General features: G+C 41.6%; 2 protein-coding genes across 4 annotated transcripts in view; one reads left to right on the forward strand and one right to left on the reverse strand.

The window, feature by feature from the left end:
* The window catches only part of LOC140122542 (ribonuclease H1-like), a 294,177-nt gene that overhangs the window by 44,216 nt on the left and 226,091 nt on the right, over nucleotides 1–23,870 (reverse strand). The gene's annotated exons all lie outside the window — the stretch shown is intronic.
* COLEC11 (collectin subfamily member 11) lies at nucleotides 1,962–23,064 on the forward strand. Of its 3 annotated transcripts, none has more exons than XM_072139646.1 (7): nucleotides 1,962–2,136; nucleotides 13,794–13,949; nucleotides 17,889–17,960; nucleotides 19,913–19,984; nucleotides 20,400–20,453; nucleotides 20,744–20,839; nucleotides 22,345–23,064. In XM_072139646.1, the coding sequence occupies exons 2-7, from the start codon at nucleotides 13,820–13,822 to the stop codon at nucleotides 22,764–22,766; spliced, it is 846 nt and encodes a 281-aa protein (XP_071995747.1). In that variant the 5' UTR covers nucleotides 1,962–2,136; nucleotides 13,794–13,819; the 3' UTR covers nucleotides 22,767–23,064. The 3 variants fall into 3 exon arrangements, with proteins under 3 accessions (XP_071995747.1, XP_071995750.1, XP_071995749.1); XM_072139649.1 differs by having other exon boundaries at nucleotides 1,974–2,136; nucleotides 22,363–23,064; XM_072139648.1 differs by lacking the exon at nucleotides 1,962–2,136 and adding an exon at nucleotides 8,484–8,827.

Genomic DNA, 23,870 nt, shown 5'->3' on the forward strand with positions numbered 1-23,870 from the left:
TCAGAGCTGTGTGATGTCACACAGGTGCACGGCTCGTTAGTATGAATGGAGCAGAGTAATCAGAGCTGTGTGATGTCACACAGGTGCACGGCTCGTTAGTATGAATGGAGCAGAGTAATCAGAGCTGTGTGATGTCACACAGGTGCACGGCTCATTAGTATCACAGAGAGTAATCAGAGCTGTGTGCTGTCACACAGGTGCACGGCTCGTTAGTATCATAGAGAGTAATTAGAGCTGTGTGATGTCACACAGGTGCACGGCTCGTTAGTATCATAGAGAGTCATCAGAGCTGTGTGATGTCACACAGGTGCACGGCTCGTTAGTATCACAGAGAGTAATCAGAGCTATGTGATGTCACACAGGTGCACGGCTCGTTAGTATCACAGAGAGTAATCAGAGCTGTGTGATGTCACACAGGTGCACGGCTCGTTAGTATCATAGAGAGTAATCAGAGCTGTGTGATGTCACACGGGTGCACGGCTCGTTAGTATCATAGAGAGTAATCAGAGCTGTGTGATGTCACACAGGTGCACGGCTCGTTAGTATCATAGAGAGTAATCAGAGCTGTGTGATGTCACACGGGTGCACGGCTCGTTAGTATCATAGAGAGTAATCAGAGCTGTGTGATGTCACACAGGTGCACGGCTCGTTAGTATCATAGAGAGTAATCAGAGCTGTGTGATGTCACACAGGTGCACGGCTCGTTAGTATGAATGGAGCAGAGTAATCAGAGCTGTGTGATGTCACACAGGTGCACGGCTCATTAGTATCACAGAGAGTAATCAGAGCTGTGTGCTGTCACACAGGTGCACGGCTCGTTAGTATCATAGAGAGTAATTAGAGCTGTGTGATGTCACACAGGTGCACGGCTCGTTAGTATCATAGAGAGTCATCAGAGCTGTGTGATGTCACACAGGTGCACGGCTCGTTAGTATCACAGAGAGTAATCAGAGCTATGTGATGTCACACAGGTGCACGGCTCGTTAGTATCACAGAGAGTAATCAGAGCTGTGTGATGTCACACAGGTGCACGGCTCGTTAGTATCATAGAGAGTCATCAGAGCTGTGTGATGTCACACAGGTGCACGGCTCGTTAGTATCACAGAGAGTAATCAGAGCTATGTGATGTCACACAGGTGCACGGCTCGTTAGTATCATAGAGAGTAATCAGAGCTGTGTGATGTCACACAGGTGCACGGCTCGTTAGTATCATGGAGAGTAATCAGAGCTGTGTGATGTCACACAGGTGCACGGCTCGTTAGTATCACAGAGAGTAATCAGAGCTGTGTGATGTCACACAGGTGCACGGCTCGTTAGTATCACAGAGAGTAATCAGAACTGTGTGATATAACGAGCCGACATCACACAGCTCTGATTACTCTCTGATATATATAACGAGCCGTGCACCTGTGTGACCGTGTTCAGATTTCTGTCCACTGGAAGTAAACATAGAAGCTTCCTATAGAATGACAGCAAGCAGAGATCTAGAAAACCGTCAGGAATTGATACAGAAAGTTTATTGGAAAATTGTATTACTTTGCATCAATCAAACAATAACTTCATTTGCAGACATGGGAACACCCCTTAAAGGATACAAAGTTTCCTGAGAACAAAGAACTTGTGATTCCTAAATGAAACTTGTTACATTAATAATATTTGACTGTTGGTTTATTTATGTGCCGGGTCTATCATCAAACACATGTGCTGCGGTCCCGCTGCCTGCAAGGCCTGATCCCTGGGTATTAGAGATATAATGAGCTGTAATAAAGAAGTATACGGACCCCTCTATGTCTCGTGTGCTCCTTGATGTCTCAATGAAGTCAGTCGTGATCTCATCCATCCTTGTATTAATTCCACAACCCATTGACATCTTGTGCTTCAGTCGGAGCGGGTTACATCACGGGTCATTCTCTTCTTTTCCCACACTTTTTTTTTGCCTAATTATCCCGAAAAGCAGCTGAAAAGTTTCAAACAGGAAGCCGTGTACAGATAACACTTGTGACTCCTTGATTTCCAGAGCTGAAGGCATCTTTTTCAATTAAGATCTGTCAGCCTTTTGTAAACAGCAGCAATGAGGTTCACGCGCCTCGCAAGACAGAGGACAGTTCCAACCCCAAACCTCACGGGAAATATAAGGTAAGAAACTCAACTCAACTTTGGAGTCAACTTTTACTTCTCCTTTTTTTTAGTCTTTTCAAAGGTGATGGGTTGTAGGATACATTAATTGTAGGATATTCCTTAGGACTGGATGTTTGTTTCCGGACTTGTTATTAATGATTAATAAGAAAACTGCAAATTAATTGTTAATAGTCACGGGAAATGTCTTAGGTTGTGACTGTAGGAGAGAACTTTGCTCTGCAAACAAGTATAGAACTTTTTGTTTGCTGGAAGACTTACAGCTTATGGTTTAGAAAAAAAAGTTTGCATAAATAAGCATCGTTGCAGCTCTGTAGTTATATCAACTACTGTGCAAAAGTTTTAAGCGGGTGCATAAAAATGTTGCAAAGTAAAAATACTTAAAAGAATTCCTAGAATTCCATTAAAATGTACTTTCTAGAATTCCATCTTTTTTTTTCTTAAATTGAAAATTCTATATTACAATATCATATTACTATATAACCAAGCTCATACAGGCAGTTACATACAAGATAGGTTCTGTAGGTTTGTTCTTAAGTTGAATTTGCATGTAAGTCGGAACTGTATATTTTATCATTGTAACCCCAGACAAATTTTGTTTTTCTCTGTGACAATTGGATTTTAAAAATGTTGGGTTGGCATAACAACCAGGACTAACAATAAATTTTAATTACAGACACCTGTGATAACTGTTATAGCTGATTATTGTATCCTGGGACTAAAGTACAGTAAATTACCAACATCCAGAGGTCCGTTTGTAACTAGGGGTCGTCTGTAAGTCAAGAGTGGTTAAGTAGGGGTCCACCTGTACAATACATAAACATTAACATATACATAATATAATTTGAGGCATAAAAATGCCTTATGCCACATAAATACTCAAATCATTTTAATGCAGGAAGTCCATTATATATTACGGGCATATTACCTGCAAGAATTCCATCTTTCTATCTTTCCTATGAAAAAAAAAAAACTTCCACAAAGTCAGGCACGTATGACGCAACCACAAAACTTGACTCATCTCGTGGGAAAATGAGGTAAGAAGAGAGTCATATTTGCCTGAGATTTTTTTTATATGTAAGTGGTGGAGATTTCACATAATAGAGGGAATTCTAGAAAGGAGATTTCATCCCGTATCTAAAGCAGCTCTGAGTTTAATGGGTTAAAAGGTGGTGACTAGTTCTCTCTAAAATAATTTGAAGTGACAATAGTTTATTTTTTATCTGTTGGCAAAATGTAAAGTGAATGAACAAAAGAGAAATCAACATCAGATCAATATATGGTGTGATCCACTGCTAACTTCAACACAGCAGCAGGTTTTTTTAGGTGTAACAGTGTTTTAAGGAAGTTGGCGGGGAGGTTGTTCCAAACATCTTGTAGAGCTAAGCAAAATATTCTATGGTTTTAGTCTTACTCACATCATTCAGTATCTTCATTTAATACCAGACAGAGCAAATGGTTGTGAGATGGCAGAACTATACAATCTCTTCTACGACTCCTTGTTCTTCTTTACACTGAAGAAAACGCTTAATGACATTGGGTGGATGTCTGGGATCATTACCCTGCAGTTCACACTTCTAATAACAATTCTATTTTACAAATCATTCTTTTTGTGTACATATTTCCAAAACATGCCTAATACTTTTGCACAGCACTGTCTTTTGCATTACCAACTTGTGTCTGATCCATTATACTCGGGTCCAGTTGCTGATGCTTTCCAAAAGTATATCTCTCAGCTTGGGGGTACATATTCTCCTTTTATCACAACTGAAAGGATATATTTTTTTGGATTTACCCTGACATCAATGAAAAATGAGTGGGTGCAAATTTTTTGTGGTGGACACAGTTTTGTAAATTTATTGCCACAAATGTCATCTCTGTTCAGCCTTAAACATTTTTGCACCCCAACTATTTAAAGTCGCGTGATAATGTTATTGAGCCTTTTTAACTGTTATAAGGCTTAGGGGCTACCGTATAGTATCTATATCAAAATTCTTAGTGAATTGAAAAAAGTGATGATATATGAAATCTTACATACATCCCCCATATCCATCCATAGCCTGGGCTTCAAAACCGGCATCATGGATAGTGTCACATGTAAGGGGTTCATTTTATTCTTATGTACAAGCAGTCCCCGGGTTACATACAAGATAGGGTCCAGAGGTTTGTTCTTAAGTTGAATTTGTATGTAAGTCGAAACTGTATATTTTATAATTGTAGATCCAGACAAAAAAAATTTTGGCCCCAGTGACAATTGGAGTTTTAACATTTTTTGCTGTAATGGGACCAAGGATTATCAATAAAGCTTCATTACAGACACCTTACAGCTGATTATTGCAATCTGGGACTATAGTAACATCCAGAGACCTTCACCAGAGGTCAGAGGGGTCTGTCTGTAACTATGGGTTGTCTGTAAGTCGGGTGTCCTTAAGTAGGGGACTACCTGTATAGTCAATCTAGAGTCATCATTAGGGTTGTTCACGGGTCTCTGTTTTGCTGGACTTTTTGTGCTTTTTGTCATTTTTTTAACAGGTAAAATAAATTTTATTGGACCTATCCTTGATTGTAAATGTGCGTTGACCATATGTGTTATTACTGTCTTGTTTCAAACCAAAAAAAAAATTTTTTTTTTAAAATACAGGAATAATAACTGCAATAAAATGCAGCAACAGTATAACATATCCACAGTGTTGCAATGAAGCAGAAGAACCAGTTTGCTGTGGTAAGGTTCCCGTAGGAGAATTTTTAGGGCAATTTGTGCAGCTAAATTAATGGGTTGTCCACTTCCAGAAAGTTATTGATATTGTTTGTGTAATGAAAAGTTGTAAAATTTTCCAATACTTTCTGTATCAATTTCTCACAGTTTTACAGATCCCTGCTTGCTGTCCTTCTATAGAAAGTTTTACTTGCAGTGGATAGAAATCTGTCTATGGTAATGTGATGTTACACAGATGCATGAGCCGTTATTATCATGCTCATGCTTCTGTGTGACATCACATGACCAGGGACAGATTTCAATCCACTGGAAGTAAACATAGAAACCCTCTATAGAATGACAGTAAGCAGAGATCTTGAAAACTGTGAGGAATTGATACAGAAAGCATATTGGAAAATTGGATAACTATTCCTTATACAAACAATATACATTTTTTTGCTGAAAGTGGAAACCCCTTTAATTTGGGGACAAATGCATACATTTCTACCAGTTCAATTGAAATGAATTAAAAAAATTTGCAAAAAGTCTGGCAGCGTTTTTGGCAGCCCAGTATTTTACTTATGTTTACGAGATGCAGATTTTCATAGAACTGAAATTTCAAGTCAGTTTAGTTGTTGTTATTGGTTTCAATTTTTTATATACGGGAGAAATTTTTGGCATTGTTTCACAGAATAGGAAATCTGCATATGCATGATCAACACTGAATGAATTTTTATACAGAAAAGTGCACCGGGTCATAATATATCATCAATGCTGTACAGATCCAGGATTTGGAAATCCATCGCTCTATACTGTACCTCTGTATTACTAGTTTAACAAAAATGACACGTCCTAAATGTTCTCGCAAATGCCCACATTTCAATGGAAGTTAACTAAATTATTTATTATTATATAATTATAATAATAATATAATTTTATTTATTTATTCACCCACATTGACCTCTATGAATCTGAAACAGGGCTGGACCATGAAAACTGTACCATGTTCCTGTAGTCAAATGGCTTACAGATCACTCATCCTAGATTCCATCCTAGGGACTATAATATTGATTCCCATGGCTTACAGTTATTACCGGATTTTGCGGCCGCCGGGCAAAACTATGCGGGGTCTGACTTTGCATAGTTTTTCTAAAAACCTGCAAATAAGAGGTTTGCAGTTTTTTCAAAATTATGCAGGCCCAGGGTGGGGGTCGCCACACCCCTCTACATGGCGTGGTGGTGGCGTAGTCGCTGTTATAATTGCGAGTTCTTATATTGCGCAAGAATTTGCAATTATTTCGCAGAAAACTGGCATAGAAGCAGTGATCCATCTCCCCCTGTGTTGTGGACTCTGATTTACAGTCCAGGGTATATGGAGTGTTAAATACATGTTAAAATTGCACAAAATTGAGACAATCGAAGGTGAAAAAAGGCGGGAAAAAGATAATTGAAGAAAAAAAAATTTAAACCCTTAGGTAAAAATCCAATAACCAGAGCCCCCACAGACCAGACTGATAAACTCATGGTAGATGTCCTTAAAGTGGTTAAATAAAGGCAGACCTAAATATGGACACCATTGCGCACCATCACAGGCCAAAAGACAGTCATGCCTCCCTACTGCAATTTGTAATTTGGGCCTGTGATGGTGCGCAATGATGTCCACATTTAGGTCTGACTTTATTTAACCACTTAAAGGACGTCTACTATGAGTATACAGTATATATAGTACAGAGTGACCCGCATAGTGTATATCACACACAGCTCCAGAACTAGGGACAAAAATCACCACTTTCTCCGGCACAACAGGGATATAGCTTTTCCTATTTCATCAGAAACCACTGCAAGTCTTTTGAAAACTTGCCATTGATGTATCCAAACATTGTATGCGAAAATAATTGTGATAATTATACGCCAAGAAGCAAGATATGACTACTGATAAATGCCCCTCTAGATCATAGTTTCATAGTATCATAGTATCATAGTTTATACGGTTGAAAAAAGACACTTGTCCATCAAGATCAACCAAGGAAGGGAAGGGATTGGATGAGGATCTATACACTAAGTGGGCACGTGCAGAGGCTATCTATACACTGAGTGGGCACGTGCAGGGGCTATCTATACACTGAGTGGGCACGTGCAGGGGCTATCTATACACTGAGTGGGCACGTGCAGGGGCTATCTATACACTGAGTGGGCACGTGCAGGGGCTATCTATACACTGAGTGGGCACGTGCTGGAGCTATCTATACACTGAGTGGGCACGTGCTGGAGCTATCTATACACTGAGTGGGCACGTGCAGGGGCTATCTATACACTGAGTGGGCACGTGCAGGGGCTATCTATACACTGAGTGGGCACGTGCAGGGGCTATCTATACACTGAGTGGGCACGTGCAGGGGCTATCTATACACTGAGTGGGCACGTGCAGGGGCTATCTATACACTGAGTGGGCACGTGCAGGGGCTATCTATACACTGAGTGGGCACGTGCTGGAGCTATCTATACACTGAGTGGGCACGTGCTGGAGCTGTCTATACACTGAGTGGGCACGTGCTGGAGCTGTCTATACACTGAGTGGGCACGTGCTGGAGCTATCTATACACTGAGTGGGCACGTGCTGGAGCTGTCTATACACTGAGTGGGCACGTGCTGGAGCTATCTATACACTGAGTGGGCACGTGCTGGAGCTGTCTATACACTGAGTGGGCACGTGCTGGAGGTATCTATACACTGAGTGGGCACGTGCTGGAGCTATCTATACACTGAGTGGGCACGTGCTGGAGCTGTCTATACACTGAGTGGGCACGTGCTGGAGGTATCTATACACTGAGTGGGCACGTGCTGGAGCTATCTATACACTGAGTGGGCACGTGCTGGAGCTATCTATACACTGAGTGGGCACGTGCAGGGGCTATCTATACACTGAGTGGGCACGTGCAGGGGCTATCTATACACTGAGTGGGCACGTGCAGGGGCTATCTATACACTGAGTGGGCACGTGCAGGGGCTATCTATACACTGAGTGGGCACGTGCAGGGGCTATCTATACACTGAGTGGGCACGTGCTGGAGCTATCTATACACTGAGTGGGCACGTGCTGGAGCTGTCTATACACTGAGTGGGCACGTGCTGGAGGTATCTATACACTGAGTGGGCACGTGCTGGAGCTATCTTTACACTGAGTGGGCATGTGCTGGAGCTATCTATACACTGAGTGGGCACATGCAGGGGCTATCTATACACTGAGTGGGCACATGCAGGGGCTATCTATATACCAGATAACACCAGATAGAGTTGGATAATATTGATGGTCTAATTCTTTGGAAATTCCATTTATCCTGCATTTTGGTTGTCTAAACTATAAGAATGTTCTATAATTTTTCTAGAATAAAAAAATAAAATAATATTAGAGTTTTTATAATAGAAACAGACAGATGCGGCACAGTTTCCTGGCATCAGTCTGGTCAGGAGGCCCCCGATGGGTAGATTTAACAGATACACCTATTTGACATTCAGTTCTGGGTATCTGGACTCTTGTGAAATTTCCTGCCTGGGCACGGTCGCTTAAGTGTTTCCTTATTTGAAAAACAGTTTTGGGAATCTCGGCTTCAATCTTCCTTTCTGATGTGGCTCCAATCCCTGCAGTCAGCAGCAGTCAGTGTTTGGAGAGGAGCTTGTTCGGTTCCATCCCCGTGTTGTGCTTGGACGTCATTCTGTGCACAGTTCTCAGAAGAACTTCTCAAAACATCTTATTTCACTTCTGTTCCTCAAAGCAAATTTCACTTGCGGAGAACAGGAAAAATGGCATAAAAAGCCACTCGAGACTCATAGTAGATGGAGGCACGAGACTTGCGGACTCCAACAATAACACAATACATAGTTGTAGTGGAACCACAAGAACATTTTCTGTAGTCTTCTTCATTCTATTTGGTTAAATGCAGCTGAGAAGAGACAAGAAGGACCTGGGGACCTTTGAGACACGTTACCGTCTATAAGGTGAGGATATCCACGATTTAATGGTAATGTTTTACAGAGCCGGATTTGTTCTTTCACAATAAATTATCTTTACACATCTTCTGACGTGTCATTGACACCTGTCAGAAGATGTATCCACCAGTTGGGTTCCATGAAATAAGCCTCCCACCGGCGCACACCTTGCCTTTAAGGCTTTATTCATGATTTTCCTGGGATGCCACTGTCACTTCAATGTCTTATTGATGTAGACACTTCTCAGTGAATCTTAATGAGACTCTTTTGTTCTAGTGATCAGTGGGGGGTCTCAGCTAATGGATCCCCACTGCATTTTTTTCCTGACATGTCTCAGTGATGTGTCATGTTCAAAGGTGAATGTACCCTCGAAGGTTTACTTGGAATCCAAGCACATCTTCTAATTCTCATCCATTGCAGTGATCGTAGATCTGCAAAATCTGCAAAAACGTGAAATAGAATGTTTTTTTTTTCTTTTTAGTTTATGCAAATGTAAAATGTAATGTATATGGAGTATTGTTTGAAAAGTTCCATTGTCTGTATATACTGTTTATGTATAACCTGCAGTTTATGGGTTATACAGTGATTTCCAGGCTATGGCATGTTTTGTGGGATATCCTTTCTTCGTCTTCTGTTGCTGGAGAGGTACAGAAGATGAAAGATTGTGATCACAGAAGCCCAATATAATAACAGAAGGTGTGTGGTCATAATAAAAGGGATTTTTGCGCAATTCCCACTACATGAAGGAATTTAACAAGCTATCGCCTCCAAAAATTTGGTGTCAGAAAGTTCCAAAATAGGTAATTTCGTAGGCTTCTTCGTACAGATTTTTAAAAATATTTTCCATTTTTACTTGAAAAGTGGGCCTAGTTAGTTCTGCAAACTTCCCCCTGGGGACCAGGGAAGGGGGAACTAATCATCAGAGGACAAGAAGATATTTTCAGATTTTGTGGGGAGGATGCCCCTATGCCAGTGGTGGCGAACCTATGGCACAGGTGCCGGAGGTGGCACTCAGAGCCCTCTCTATGGGCACCTGCGCCATCACCCCACCGCAGAGTTCGCCAGACAGGACTCAAGGACTCTTGCAGTCCCAGGCAGCCCAGGACCCTAGAAGGAAGCTACAATGATAATCCAAACTTCTTCTTTCTACTGTTTTGCTGTCTTCAGGTGCCTATACAATTTAAACCTGTGACGTCTAAAAGGTTTGCCATCACTGCCCTATGCACTCTAAAATTGATCAGTGTTGTCAGTATCAGGCAGTGTAGTGACACACCCCTTTGACAATGAGGATGGTTACACCCTGTTGTCAAAGAAAAGTAATAAAAACGGGGCACAGTAAATATTCTCTATAATTGTTATTGCATGGGAAACATAAATATTTACTGAGGATTTCTATGGGGAGGAGATAGGTCCTCATTGAAGGGGTTGTCCACTTTCACCAAATAATTGATATTGGTTGTATAATAAAAAGTAATAAAATTTCCCAATATACTTTCGGAATCAATACCTTTTCTCTCGATCTCTACATCCTTGTTATAGGAAGATTCATTGTTTACAACCAGTGGATAGAAATCTGTCCCTGTTCATGTTGTGTCACACAGGGGCACAAGCCATTATATCACAGAGAGTAGCCAGAGCCATGTGTGATAATGAGCTGTGCACCTGTGTGATGTCACATGACCATGAACTGGTTTGTATCCACAGGAAGTCAGCAATGAAGCTTCCTGTAGAAGGACAGCATGCAGAGATCTAGAAAACCATGAGGAATTGATACATAAAGTATAGAACTCACAACTAAGGTCAAACCATATGTTCATATAGTTTTGCTTTTTTCATATAAAATATAGTTTTATATTTACGCAGATAAGGCAGAAGTGCTTTGGGGGCCATTACTAGATCATCTCCGGGCTCCAGCTTCACTTGGTAATTCACACTTCCCCCACCGGACTTTAATTACTCTCCTGGTTCCTTCAGCATCTCCGGCTCCCAATGACATCACCACTTTCTGGCAAAATCCTTTCTGTAAGCTCTGAGCAGGGCCCATATTCCTATTGTTTCATCTGACGATGTTATTACTGTATAATGTTTTATTTAATCTGGTGTATATATCACTTCATCACCAATCGGTCAGACTTCTGCGATCCCCATTGATCCCATAAATAGAAGGTAAATTGGTAAAGCACTATGGTCCCTACATTCTGGGGATCAGGGCCGCCACTAGAAATTTTGAGGCCTACTAAGATATGGAACCAGTACCAAGATTACTACACATATATGTTACCAGAGCCAATATTATTACATAGATATGTTACCAGAGCCAAGATTATTATATAGATAAGTTACCAGAACCATGATTACTACATAGATATGTTACCAGAACCAAGATTACTACATAAGTACATTGGCCGGCACATGATTAAATCCCTACCCCTCCGACACTGCTGGAAACATGAAGAGGCTCAGGCCGGGTGATCAGGCTGTGCAGTGTATAATTCTATGCCAGAATTAGTTTCTGAATTTTTAATGCCACCATGGGAGTTCACTACAAAGGGGCCTACAGAAGCTCTGTCAACCTGGAGCCGACCTTGTGCCCACAGATCGGGATCTGTTACTGCAGGGACTCACAAGACCGAAGCCTTCTCTCATCTGTGCTCTGATACAGAGCTGTACATTCCGGAAGGGAGGAGGAAGAGAGAACTCCGGCCTCATGGCTGCAAGTCGACCTCTCCTCCCATGATTGCGGCCCCACTAGGGATGATTAAGCGGGACCTCAACCAATTATAATGTAATGGTATATACTTTTACTTGACAGATACACCTCTTGAAATAAAACTTGCTTAAATATGTATTTCAGATACATAACGACCACAGATATGAATAAACCTTTCAAGAACTTGTTACAACTCAAAATAACTCGGCGTGTTCTTTTTCATTGCAATTTAACCATCTGTGAGATGACTTGTTGCATTGCTATTTAAGGACAAAACATTTTCATTGCATTTGTGGCGTGATGTAAGGAAAACCTAATTTGGTTAAAACAAATAGGTATTTTGAGGCATATTTCCTGTCTTGATATTGGGGGTTCCATTCTCTTGATTGGCGGAAGTCCCAGCAGTCAGACCCTGATCAAATTCGATCAACTTCTATCCCCTACTGTGTGGGCAGATTCTAGCCTTTTTGCTGCCTGAGGCGAAACTTTAAAATGCTGCCCCTCCGATGATGCTACTTTACACACTAGAAGTCAGTCATTAGCCACAGACATTAGTGACATCTAGTACATTACAGGTCGCGATCTGCCCCATAAGGAGGAGGACTTATGATTTCTTCCCGCCATGGTTTTTTCTCTGCTGAATTCACAATTGAACATCTTCAGCTCTTTGCAGCACATCTCCACACTGCGCCCCTAAAAATACCACAGTCACTTACCGTATAATGGAGCATGTTTCTAATATATATTATCCTCACAACATGACTGAACTATTCCTCGCATAAAACATCCTTTATAAAGTCACCCAAATTATGGTATATACAGCAGCGACAATTTATTAGGTTCCCTAATTTATCCTACCCCAGCAGCACACAGCCTCCTCCTGTAATAAACAGGCTCTCCCCCTGTATACACAGCCTCCCCCCTCCCATGTAAATACAGCCCTCCCTCTACACAGTATGCACAGCCTCCCCACAGTATACACAGCCTCCCCCCATGTATACACAGCCTCCCCCCATGTATACACAGCCTCTCCCCCCATGTATACACAGCCTCTCCCCCCATGTATACACAGCCTCTCCCCCCATGTGTACACAGCTTTTTTCCCTCTTTATACACAGCCTCTCCCCCCACATGTATACATAGCCTGCCTCCATGTATACACAGCCTCTCCCCTCCCTCCCATGTATACACAGCCTCTCCCCCCTTAGACAGTATGTACATCCTCCCCCGGTATACACAGCCTCTCCCCCCATGTATACACAGCCTGCTCCTCCATGTATACAAATCCTCTGCCCAACCTCCCATGTATACACAGGCTCTCCCCCACCCATTTATACACAGCCTCATCCCCCTCCACAGTATGCACAGCCTCCCCCTCTAAAGTATTCACAGCCTCCCCCATTACACACAGCCTCCCTATGTATACACAGCCTCTCCCCCTATGCATACACAGCCTCTCCCCCATGTATACACAGCTTCCCTGTATACACAGCCCTCCCATGTATGCACACCCTCTCCCCATCCATGTATACACAGCTTCCCTAATGTATACACAGCCCCCCATTCCTGTATACACAGCCATCACCCATGTATACACAGCCTCTGCCCCCCTCCCATGTATACACAGCCTCACCCAAAAAAAAGAAGCCTTGTAATCCCCTTGGGCTCCAGCCCCAGCGCTTCCTCCCAGCTCCAGTATAGTGACATATGCCGGAGCGTGAGATGACGGCTGTGCTGCACAGTTGCCTATAAATTACATCTGCGCATTAAAGGCGCCTATGTAATTTACTTTTCAGGTAGCACGGACTTGCCAACCATTGGCAAAATGCCGCTCCTAAAAGGGGTCTGCAGTCTGCCGCCTGAGGTGGGGACTTCACCCCTCCTCATGGCAGATCAGACTGGGTAGGGGATAACTTGAAAACTTGGTACAACCCTCTTTAAAGTCTTGTTGACGGCAGTAGAATTGGGTCGTAGATGACAAACTATCAAACCTCTTATTGGCACATAAAGTGTCCTTCATCAGGGTTTGTTATATGACGGGAGGTATAACCCACAGCAATATAGTAAGCTTCAGATATAACTCTATCACTACCAGGCTGTGTGTGTGTCTTGTGTATTCTGCCTCATATCGGTGACCCGGTAGCCCCAGATAAAAGTTTGAATGATGATGACATAGTCGGTATTATTCAGATACTTTCCAGTAAAGCCTGTGGTAACAATGTGGTAGGCCGAATTCACTGACTGTTTATACATTCTTGTACTCAGGAGTCAATGACCTACAACGCCTCATTATGAAGAGACTTCTGGTTTCTGTGGCAACTCTGATTAACCTCCTGCTCCTGATATTGTCGGGATCTGGCTATTGTCAGCACATTACAGATGAGTCTTGTTCTGTTCAGATCCTCGTTCCTGGCTTAAAAGGTGCGTCTTCCCTTTTATTAGCTTATTAAGTGTCTTGTATAGTTCCTTTGTGCAAAAATCTAAGTTTATACATTACTGTATGGAGTCATCTTTCCTTAAAGATGGATTATATACACCATTAAAAAAAATCCTGAGTTTCTGTTATATTCTGTATATTTAACCTCTTACTGGTGCAGTTTTTTTTTCTCTTTTCTAGATTTTGATGTTTGTACTCCCTTTTCAAGAGCAGTAGGTTTTTATTTTCAGAGGACTTGTTTTTTTGCATGCCAAGTTTTTTTTAAATGTTCCCTATAATAAATGGTGGATCTTTAAAGAAAGTATTTGAGATTTTAAACTGCGGAAAAAAGGCAGTTTTGCCATTTTAAATTTTTTTTTCTACAGTACGAAATTATTCAACAGTTCTTGATACCAATTTATATTTATACCAATGCATATTTTATAAAATATATTTTACTATTTTTCTTAAAAATAAAAAATTGTACAGGGTCTTGTTTTTGTGTGTGACAAGCTGGAGTTTTTAATGGTAGAATTTTTAGCTACATGAAACTGTATTGATAAGATTTTAGATTTTTTTTTTTGTGAGACAAAGTCAGTTGAAAGACAAAGGGGGTTATTTATCATGGCTTTTTCTGGTCTTTTTTGGCGTAAAAAAAGTCTGAAAGTGGTCACATTGAAGGTTTTTGAGATTTTTCACTGCTAAAAAATCACACAGGACTATATACACCTCTTCATTAATCTGGTGTAAACACAAAACTACTACTAGACCCACACTGTGCAAAGCCAGATTCATGCCTAAAGTCTCATAAAAAGTCTCATAGTTACTCCAGTCCCCTGCTGGTCTATGTACTGAGACTTTTTATGCATTTTGAGATTGACTTGAGATTGTCAATCTGTGGAATAGCCTGCCTCAGGCGCTGGTCACAGCAGGGACAGCAGAGAGCTTCAAGAAGGGTCTAGATGCCTTTTTACACCTAAATAACATTGATGGTTATGTTATATAGAATTGTTTCCCCTAAATCCCTTCCTCATGCAATCCCTTCCCTTCCTTGGTTGAACTTGATGGACAAGTGTCTTTTATCAACCGTATAAACTATGATACTATGATACTTTTTTGGGACTTTTTGAAAAAAAAAATCCCAGACAGAAAATAGACCATAAGAACATTCATTAATGGACCAAAGCCACTTAAATGAGTCTGATGGGCAGCTCGAGCCCCCACCATCTTGCCCCCCCAGGGGCCCGCACCAGTTCGCACCCCCCGGGCCCTTCCTCCTTAGCCGCCACCTCCCTGAGCCGTCCGCCCGACTGCGGCACAGTTGACCGCCTCCCCGCCCGCCCTTCAGCTGCATAGCCGAGCCGTCCGCCCCCCTGCACAGGTTCCCGCCTCCCTGCCCACCCATCCCGATGCATGGCCCGCCCCCTCCCAATCCCGCTCGCGCTCCCTCCTCCCCCGCCCGAACAAGCAGCCGTCCTCCGCTCCCCCCCGCCCGAACAAGCACCCCCACAAACACCCGCCTGACGCAACAGCCGGTCACCCTAAAAGGGTAAGTATATACATTACATATGTATTTATCTGTGGTATATATGATGTATATTCTGTGTATATATGTATATACAGTGTATATACTGTGTGTATATGTGGATATACTATGTATATATACTGTGTATATACTGTGTGTATGTGTATATACTGTGTGTATGTGTATATATGCATCTACTGTCTATATGTGTATATACTTTGTATATATGGATCTACTGTCTATATGTGTATATACTGTGTATATACTGTGTATATATGTATATATGGATCTACTGTGTATATGTGTATATACTGTGTATATATGCATCTACTGTGTATATGTATATATACTTCATATATATGTATATACTGTGTATAGATGCATATACTGTATTTATACACACATATATTTGTATAAGCATATATATGTGCACATTTAAATATATGCATATATATATGTATATATGATGTATGTTTATGTTTATATGCTGTGTATGTGGTATGTATGTATATGCTCTGTATACTGAATGTGCGTGTGTATTTCCCGTATGTGTGTGAAAATGCTATATATACTGAATGTGTGTGTATTTGCTGTATGTGTGTATATTCTGTATGTATATGCAGCATATGTGTATATGGTATTTTTATACTGTATGTATGTGTATATATGTGTATACTGTATGTGTGGATATATATATATTGTATATAATGTGTATGCAGTATGTGTGATGTATATATACTGTATGTATGTATATACTTTATGAGTTTGTGTATACTCTGTGTATTAGTGTATAAATGTATATGGATACATAAATGTGTGTATACTTGTATATATATATATGGGTGCAAGCATACGAGTGTAGAACTTTATGTGTGTATATAAAGGTGTGTATATATCAGTGTATAAATGTGTGTAATTGTATAAACTGTGGGACTGCATGTCTGGGGCTGAGGTGTATGTTAAATGGGACTGCATGTCTGGTAGGGGTGAAGGTAGATATAAAGATGTGTTACTGGGGACGAGGCGGCTGTATGTAGCGGTGTTACTGGGGGCGAAGCGGCTGTATGTAGCTGTTTTACTGGGGATGAGGCGGCTGTATGTAGCTGTGTTACTGGGGATGAGGCGGCTGTATGTAGCTGTGTTACGGGGCACGAGACGGCTGTATGTAGCTGTGTTACTGGGGATGAAGCGGCTGTATGTAGTGGTGTTACTAGGGGCGAGGCGGCTGTGTGTAGCTGTGTTACTGGGGGAGATGCGGCTGTATGTAGATGTATTCCTCGGGATGAGGCGGCTGTATGTAGCTGTGTTACTGGGGATGAGGCGGCTGTATGTAGCTGTGTTACTGGGGGCGAGGCGGCTGTATGTGGCTTTGTTACTGGGGGCGAGGCGGCTGTATGTAGCTGTGTTACTGGGGGTGAGGCGGCTGTATATAGCTTTGTTACTGGGGGCGAGGCGGCTGTATGTAGCGGTGTTACTGGGGGTGAGGCGGCTGTATGTAGCTGTGTTACTGGGGATGAGGCAGCTGTATGTAGCGGTGTTACTGGGGATGAGGTGGCTGTATGTAGCTGTGTTACTGGGGATGAGGTGGCTGTATGTAGCTTTGTTACTGGGGGTGAGGCGGCTGTATGTAGCTGTGTTACTGGGGGCGAGGCGGCTGTATGTAGCGGTGTTACTGTGGGGATAGTGGATAGTGAGCAGGAGGACTTGTATGCACGCTGCACTCAGTGGGGGCCACCACCAGATTTTGCGCCAATGGCCCCCACCAACCTTAATCCGGCCCTGGTCCCAAGTAGCTGGTCTAATGATAAATAACCTCCAAAGTGTCTTGTTTTATTTTAGGATTGCTGGTGTGGTCAAAAGGTTAGTGATGTTTAAGTAGTCCACACTTTTTCAGATATTTATTTTTGGTTTTTGTGGCAGGTATTAATCAAATTACTTCAGTGTCAGCCCTGGGACCCTGGCTGCTAACATAGTCTGTCCCCTTGTGATAAGATACTGATGAGCTATCTTAACTCATCTTAACAAATGGAAGGAACATTGAAGAGGTTGTCCCCTTTCATGAAATAATTGATATTGCTTGTATTTTGAAAATGTATACAGTATTCCAATATAATTTCTGTATCAGTTCAGTGCTGTTTTCAAGATCTCTGCTTCCCATTCAACAGGAAGTTTTGTGATTTACTTCCTGTGCATAATGCTCATGGCACAATATAACACACCGGTCTGATTACTCTCTGTTATATAACGAGTTGTGCACCTGTGTGACATCACATGACCAGGGACTGTCCACAGGAAGTAAACAATGATACTTCTCATGGAATAATAGCGAGCAGAGATCTAGAAAACTGTGAGGAATTGATACAGAGAGTATATTAAACTTGCTGTGATTATATTACCTTTACCAAATTACATTTTGCAGGTGATGTTGGAGAAAAAGGAGAAAAAGGTGCACCAGGGAGGCCAGGAAGGGTTGGTCCACCGGGAGAAAAAGGTAAGCTTCTCGGATCAAGGGAATGGGTCTCCCAGCAATCCTGAGAATTGGGTATCCTGTTCTCATGTCCCAGGGTAAACATCTGCAAAGAGTTTGTATGTTCTCTCCGTGTTTGCGTGGGTTTCCTCCGGGTCCCCCGGTTTCCTACCACACTACAAAACATACTGGTAGGTTGATTAGATTGTGAGCCCCATTGGGGACAGGGACAGATTTGGTAGACTCTGTTTTTAGTGCTGCGTAATCTGTGTGCGCTATATAAATAAAGGAATTATTACTAGATGGAGCATGTTTCCTGCCACTCCAAGCATGAGAGTGTTGCTGTACTCCGCAGTTTCTGACTCCAATATTATTGAGTTTCCTGCCGCTCCACCCATTAGTGAAAACAGGATCCCCGTTCTCCGGATTGCTAAGGGGTCCGGATGGGGGTCCTAGCAGTCGGACCATCACTGGTCCACTTGTTATCCCCTATTCTGACCATAGCTGGATAACACACAATCTTGGTACAACCCCTTTAACACAAAGTTGTATTTGTGAATCTGTACTCTTTTGTTTGAGAAAATGGAGGAAGAAAGAACAAATGGCAGAGCTTTGAAGAAAAAGACAGCACAAAATCATAGTCCATAAGGAAGGTTAACAAATCTGTGGAAAACAAATGATTCTGTCAGTCAGGGTGTCACATAGAGAAGAATACAATAATCCTGCATTTAATGCGTTACCTATGGGGGCTCGTGCCGGGAGGATGTAACATAAAGCTGACAGGGAGGTTTATTGTGGCGCTGCTTTCCTCACTGTGTATTATGTCTGTGACATCTATAAACCGCGACATTTTATACATCACATTAACAGGAGACGTCAGCGCCGCATCTGCTCCTTTATCGGCTGCCATTTGACATAATGTCGGTGGCGCATGGGAAAGTTACGTGTCAGAAGAAGAAATTTACTTAAAGGCAAAAATAGTAAAAATACACAAAATAGTCAGAATAGACCATTTATTTATTTTTTTGTTTGCTTTACACCAGGATTACACAAGAGGGCGCTAAAATCTCTATATATCAGAATTTGATGATTAAATTTCGTAATTGTAAGTGTTATGAAAAACCTGATATTTCTAATCTTAAGTGGGATAAAACATGTAGTACTGATACACAGACATGGGTCCTCCATGTGTTATACAAATGTTAAGTTTACAAAAACTCAATAAATTTATGCAGGACACAGGAACCTGCCCATTAGTTGTCAGTTCCAGTGTTAGGAGAACAGTATAATAAGTAATACATTATATTGAGGGACCTGGTACACATATTTCATTGGTGCCGAGGAGCTTCAAATTATACTACTAGTGAGCTTTATGTAATATTTTATAGGATGTCTGTGGATTAGGATTTTGGAGTAAATCCTGACGGGATTCCTAGGAAAGACAAAAATTCCTGATTACTCCGCCCACACACAGTGATTGACACTGAGAATCCTGATTGCCCCGCCCACATAGTGATTGACAGTGAGTCCTGATTATCCTATCTACACAGAGAGTTGTCACTCTTTGTGTGTGGGCGGGGTAATCTGGACTCTCACTGTCAATCACTGTGTGTGGGTAGGGTAATCAGGACTCTCACTGTCAATCACTGTGTGTGGGTAGGGTAATCAGGACTCTCACTGTCAATCACTGTGTGTGGGCAGAGTGATCAGGACTCTCACTGTCAATCACTGTGTTTGGGCGGGGTAATCAGGATTCTCACTGTCAATCACTGTGTGGGCAGGGTAATCAGGACTCTCACTGTCAATCACTGTGTGTGGGCGGGGTAATGAGGACTCTCACTGTCAATCACTGTGTGTGGGCGGGGTAATGAGGACTCTCACTGTCAATCACTGTGTGTGGGTGGATGATTCAGGACTATCACCAATATTCACTTTTTACTGATTGGCAAAATTTTATAAAAATGATTGTTTTTTAGGTGAAATAGGTGACAAAGGACTTAAAGGAGGCATAGGTCGCCATGGAAAGATTGGACCTATTGGTTCCAAAGGTATATATCTGTTTAAACCTAAAATCTGCATACCTGCTGGGGTTATATAAAGTTGTTTTGCTGAATATGATCTGTTGGGGTTCAATGTAAGCTATTCACCCAATAGTAAGATTGTTATTTTTTTTTTACCGGTTCCATAGAATTGAATGAGGTGGTGGTTATGTATACCAAGTATTCAACCATTCATGTCAACAGTTGTACTGGTGCAGGAGCAAGGGGCATAGGACAGGACCTTCATTCATGTGATCCTAGCAGCTAGGCCCCTCCAATATGTAAATATAACCTGATATTACCAGAATACCCCTTTAACTTTCATTACAAGCCCAATGTTTGTAGGTGAGGCAGATTGTTAATGTCTACTGGATTCATTGTAAAATGTGCAAAATAAATTGGTACAACGTTTTCATCTTTGTAGGTGAGAAGGGAGATGTTGGTGACGTAGGTCCTCCAGGTCCTAATGGAGAACCAGGTATAGTTACATTTCTATATCGTGGTATGTTGTATTACATTTCTGGCTACCCACACCTATTCCCAGAGATATTAGATGGTTCAAAGAGAAGTAGATTTTCTCATAATTACAAAATGCCCTTCCAACTAAAATTTGGCAATGGGACACAAGGTGGGAGCTGGGGTTCAATAGTTCTATCTGTGTTAATTCAACCCAATCCTAAAATATTAGATTTCCACTCATAAAACTAGTAATGAAATATTACTACAGTAGAGTGTCCCTCAGTTATTATTTTCACTACAATCTTATAGGGATTCCATGTGAATGTGGACAGCTGAGGAAAGCTGTGGGCGAGATGGACATCCTGGTGACACAGCTGACCACAGAGCTCAGGTTTGTCAAAAATGGTATGTGTCACCTAATTCTGTATATAAATGTCTGAAAATTTACATATTCCATAAAAACCCAAATTTTTTGAATAGTTGTTAAAATATTTTCCAGCCGCTGTCTACTTATTATCATTGTGTAGTTCAAAATCCTATGCTGGTTATTTTTATATTGTAATGATATAGTGGCTGGGCCTTGGTTTGTTTTTAATACAGAGCTAACACTTTCCAGCTTTGGTATAAAATTGAAAATAGTGACTACCTGCAGCCTCCACCAGAGGGAGCTAGAGTACTAGTACTGCATACTGTGTTAAATTCCAGTTATAATATAATCTGTAATCTAGTGGCAGCTGCACAAGTCAGTATTTTGCTTTAACCCTATGTGCATGCTGGGAATTTTAAGTTTTGTATCGGAGAGAAAGTCTTGTGGATTCTTGACAGGCATTCCAGTGTCAATCACTAAGTAGAGCTGCCAACTAGATTAATAAATGACACTATATACGGAAATGTATTTGCTCATGACGGTTTCTATATTGGGCCCTATTTTCTATGCAACAGATTAGATGCATCTAATTTGCATATGACAATGGAGAGGTTTTTTTTCAAGGTAAACAGATTTAGATTTCACATAAAAGAAGCAATAGGATAAACTCTGATGACAAAAATAAATAATTAGCACATGGGTGACAGATTATATTTGCATGTAGCTTTACAATGGTGGCCCCCCAAGAATGGATTTTACTGGTCCAAATGGAGACAAACTTTGTTTTGTGCGTAGGGGGCAGTTCTAAGCGACAGAATATAATAGGGACAGATATGCGGCTGCACCATTTGTGGCTGCATATTGGTCCCCATTGAGGTCTATGGCGCCCGATTTATATTTCGTTGTGTTACAGCGGCTGCCCCACGTTGCTCTATGGAGAGGGGAGCAACGCTCATCCCTCTTCCTCTCTAGGTTTGGTAATCACTATAATACATAGGCCACAACTTGCCAATCTTGGGGTACAGTGAATTAAAAAAGTTGTCGCCTCTTTTGTAGATATAATGGAATACAATAATTATTATATTAAAGATTTTATAACTTGCACCAGGGGACATTTTTATAAATGTAGGTTATGTAGATTATCAACTGAGAACCTGTTATGCAAATGAATCCACCCAAAATAAATATTTCATTAAAAACTACATTTGTACTGTCTACCCCATGTATATATCGGATCACATGATCACAGCAGGCTCCATAGAGGATTGGGAGGAGTTGAAATCCACAGAGGCATGCTGTTATCATGACATGATGCTGCCATGTGATCAGATATATGCATGGTGTACAGTTTGTTATGTTAGGAGGCTAAAGGACCTGTAATGATGTTACTCTGGTCAGATAACATGCATGGGACATGGGAAGGTGTAGATGGGAGGGACAGGCCAAGCAGGACAAGCCCTCTCTGATGCCAGGTAATATTAGATTAAGTTGATGTTGATTGTACACTAAGCCTGTTATAGAAATACGAGTGCTCACTTTTCAGCACTGCCCTCCCCCGCAGTTGTTGCTGGAGTGCGAGAGACAGAGACTAAGATTTACCTACTGGTGAAAGAAGAGAAGAAATATACTGAAGCCCAAGCCTACTGCCAAGGAAGAGGAGGAACACTCGGCATGCCCAAAGACGAGTCCACCAATAGTCTCATTGCCTCTTACATCAACCAGGCTGGCCTCACCAGAGTCTTCATAGGTGTCAATGACCTGGAAAAGGAAGGTCACTATGTGTACTCTGACCGCTCACCAATGCAGACCTTCAACAAGTGGCGGCAAGGAGAGCCGAACAACGCCTACGATGAGGAGGACTGTGCCGAAATGGTGTCCTCAGGAGGGTGGAATGATGTCTCCTGTCTAATAACAATGTATTTTATTTGTGAGTTCGACAAAGAAAATATGTCATTGTTTTCTTAGGTCCGCCCCTGAGGTTCTCCAGCTCTATATATTGTCAGAAATCTATGTAAAGCACAGGAATAAGAGTTGGGGATTACATCTTTAAGATGACAGAACCCGCAGTATGTTGAGAGGGACTAATTGGGTTTAAGACTTGAGTCCTGTGCATGTTAGGTGGCATATCCATAACAAGCAAGATAGCTTGACCTCTACTAAAAAGGAAACTTGGCATCAATCATCCAATGCCATTCCCCATCTCCCCAGGATAAATTATTATTCAGACACATTCTGGTGGAAAATCCCTTTAAATTCGATATCTTACATTACAAATTGGAGGTGTTTTTTTCTATACCAAGCTTTTCCCCGATCAATGGACAATGAGCAATGTTACATATTTCAGATGTGTCCCATTCCTTTGACAGGGGCATCACATATAGAATAAAAACAACCGAGGAGTCTCTTGTTTTCTCATTTCAGACAACCCCTTTAATAACAAGTCCAAAGATTTAGATTCTCTTTTGATTTAAATATTCCCAATTACATAACTTCACTTTAGTTATAATGATCAAACATTACAAATGATGGAATACCACTTTATATATAGAAATATATATATAGGAATTAGGCCTTTTAAAGGGATTCTCTCTGCCACAGAGAACGGAGCTGGAAGTCTAGCACCATTATCCGTGTACTGGCTAGTGCAGAGAACTGCAGCTGAGCTCCTTAAGACTTCTGGCTCTGTTCTCCATGTGCAAGGGAGAGTTCTAATGTCAGGCCCCTCTGATCTGATGATAATCATCAATATTATTATCTTGGAAAACCCCTTTAATTTAGGAAACTATATGCAGAAGTATAATACCCCAGTTTATATATAAATACAAGGGCCTTTGGATACTCTGAACAAGTTTGGCTGTGCACAGTTACCATGCCTTGAAAGCATAGCACCATACATTGAATAGTGGCTGTACTTGGTATTGCAGTTCTGCCCCATTCACTACTATAGGACTGAGCAGTACACATGCCGTGTAACATCGATGGTCTGTGAACAGGGGGGGGGGGGGCATATACTGGAACACAGAGACCAATAAAATCAGATGATGGGCAGGGTTTCCGGTGATCTTAAAA

Source organism: Engystomops pustulosus, chromosome 3, assembly GCF_040894005.1.
Source record: "Engystomops pustulosus chromosome 3, aEngPut4.maternal, whole genome shotgun sequence".
Lineage (NCBI taxonomy): Eukaryota > Metazoa > Chordata > Amphibia > Anura > Leptodactylidae > Engystomops > Engystomops pustulosus.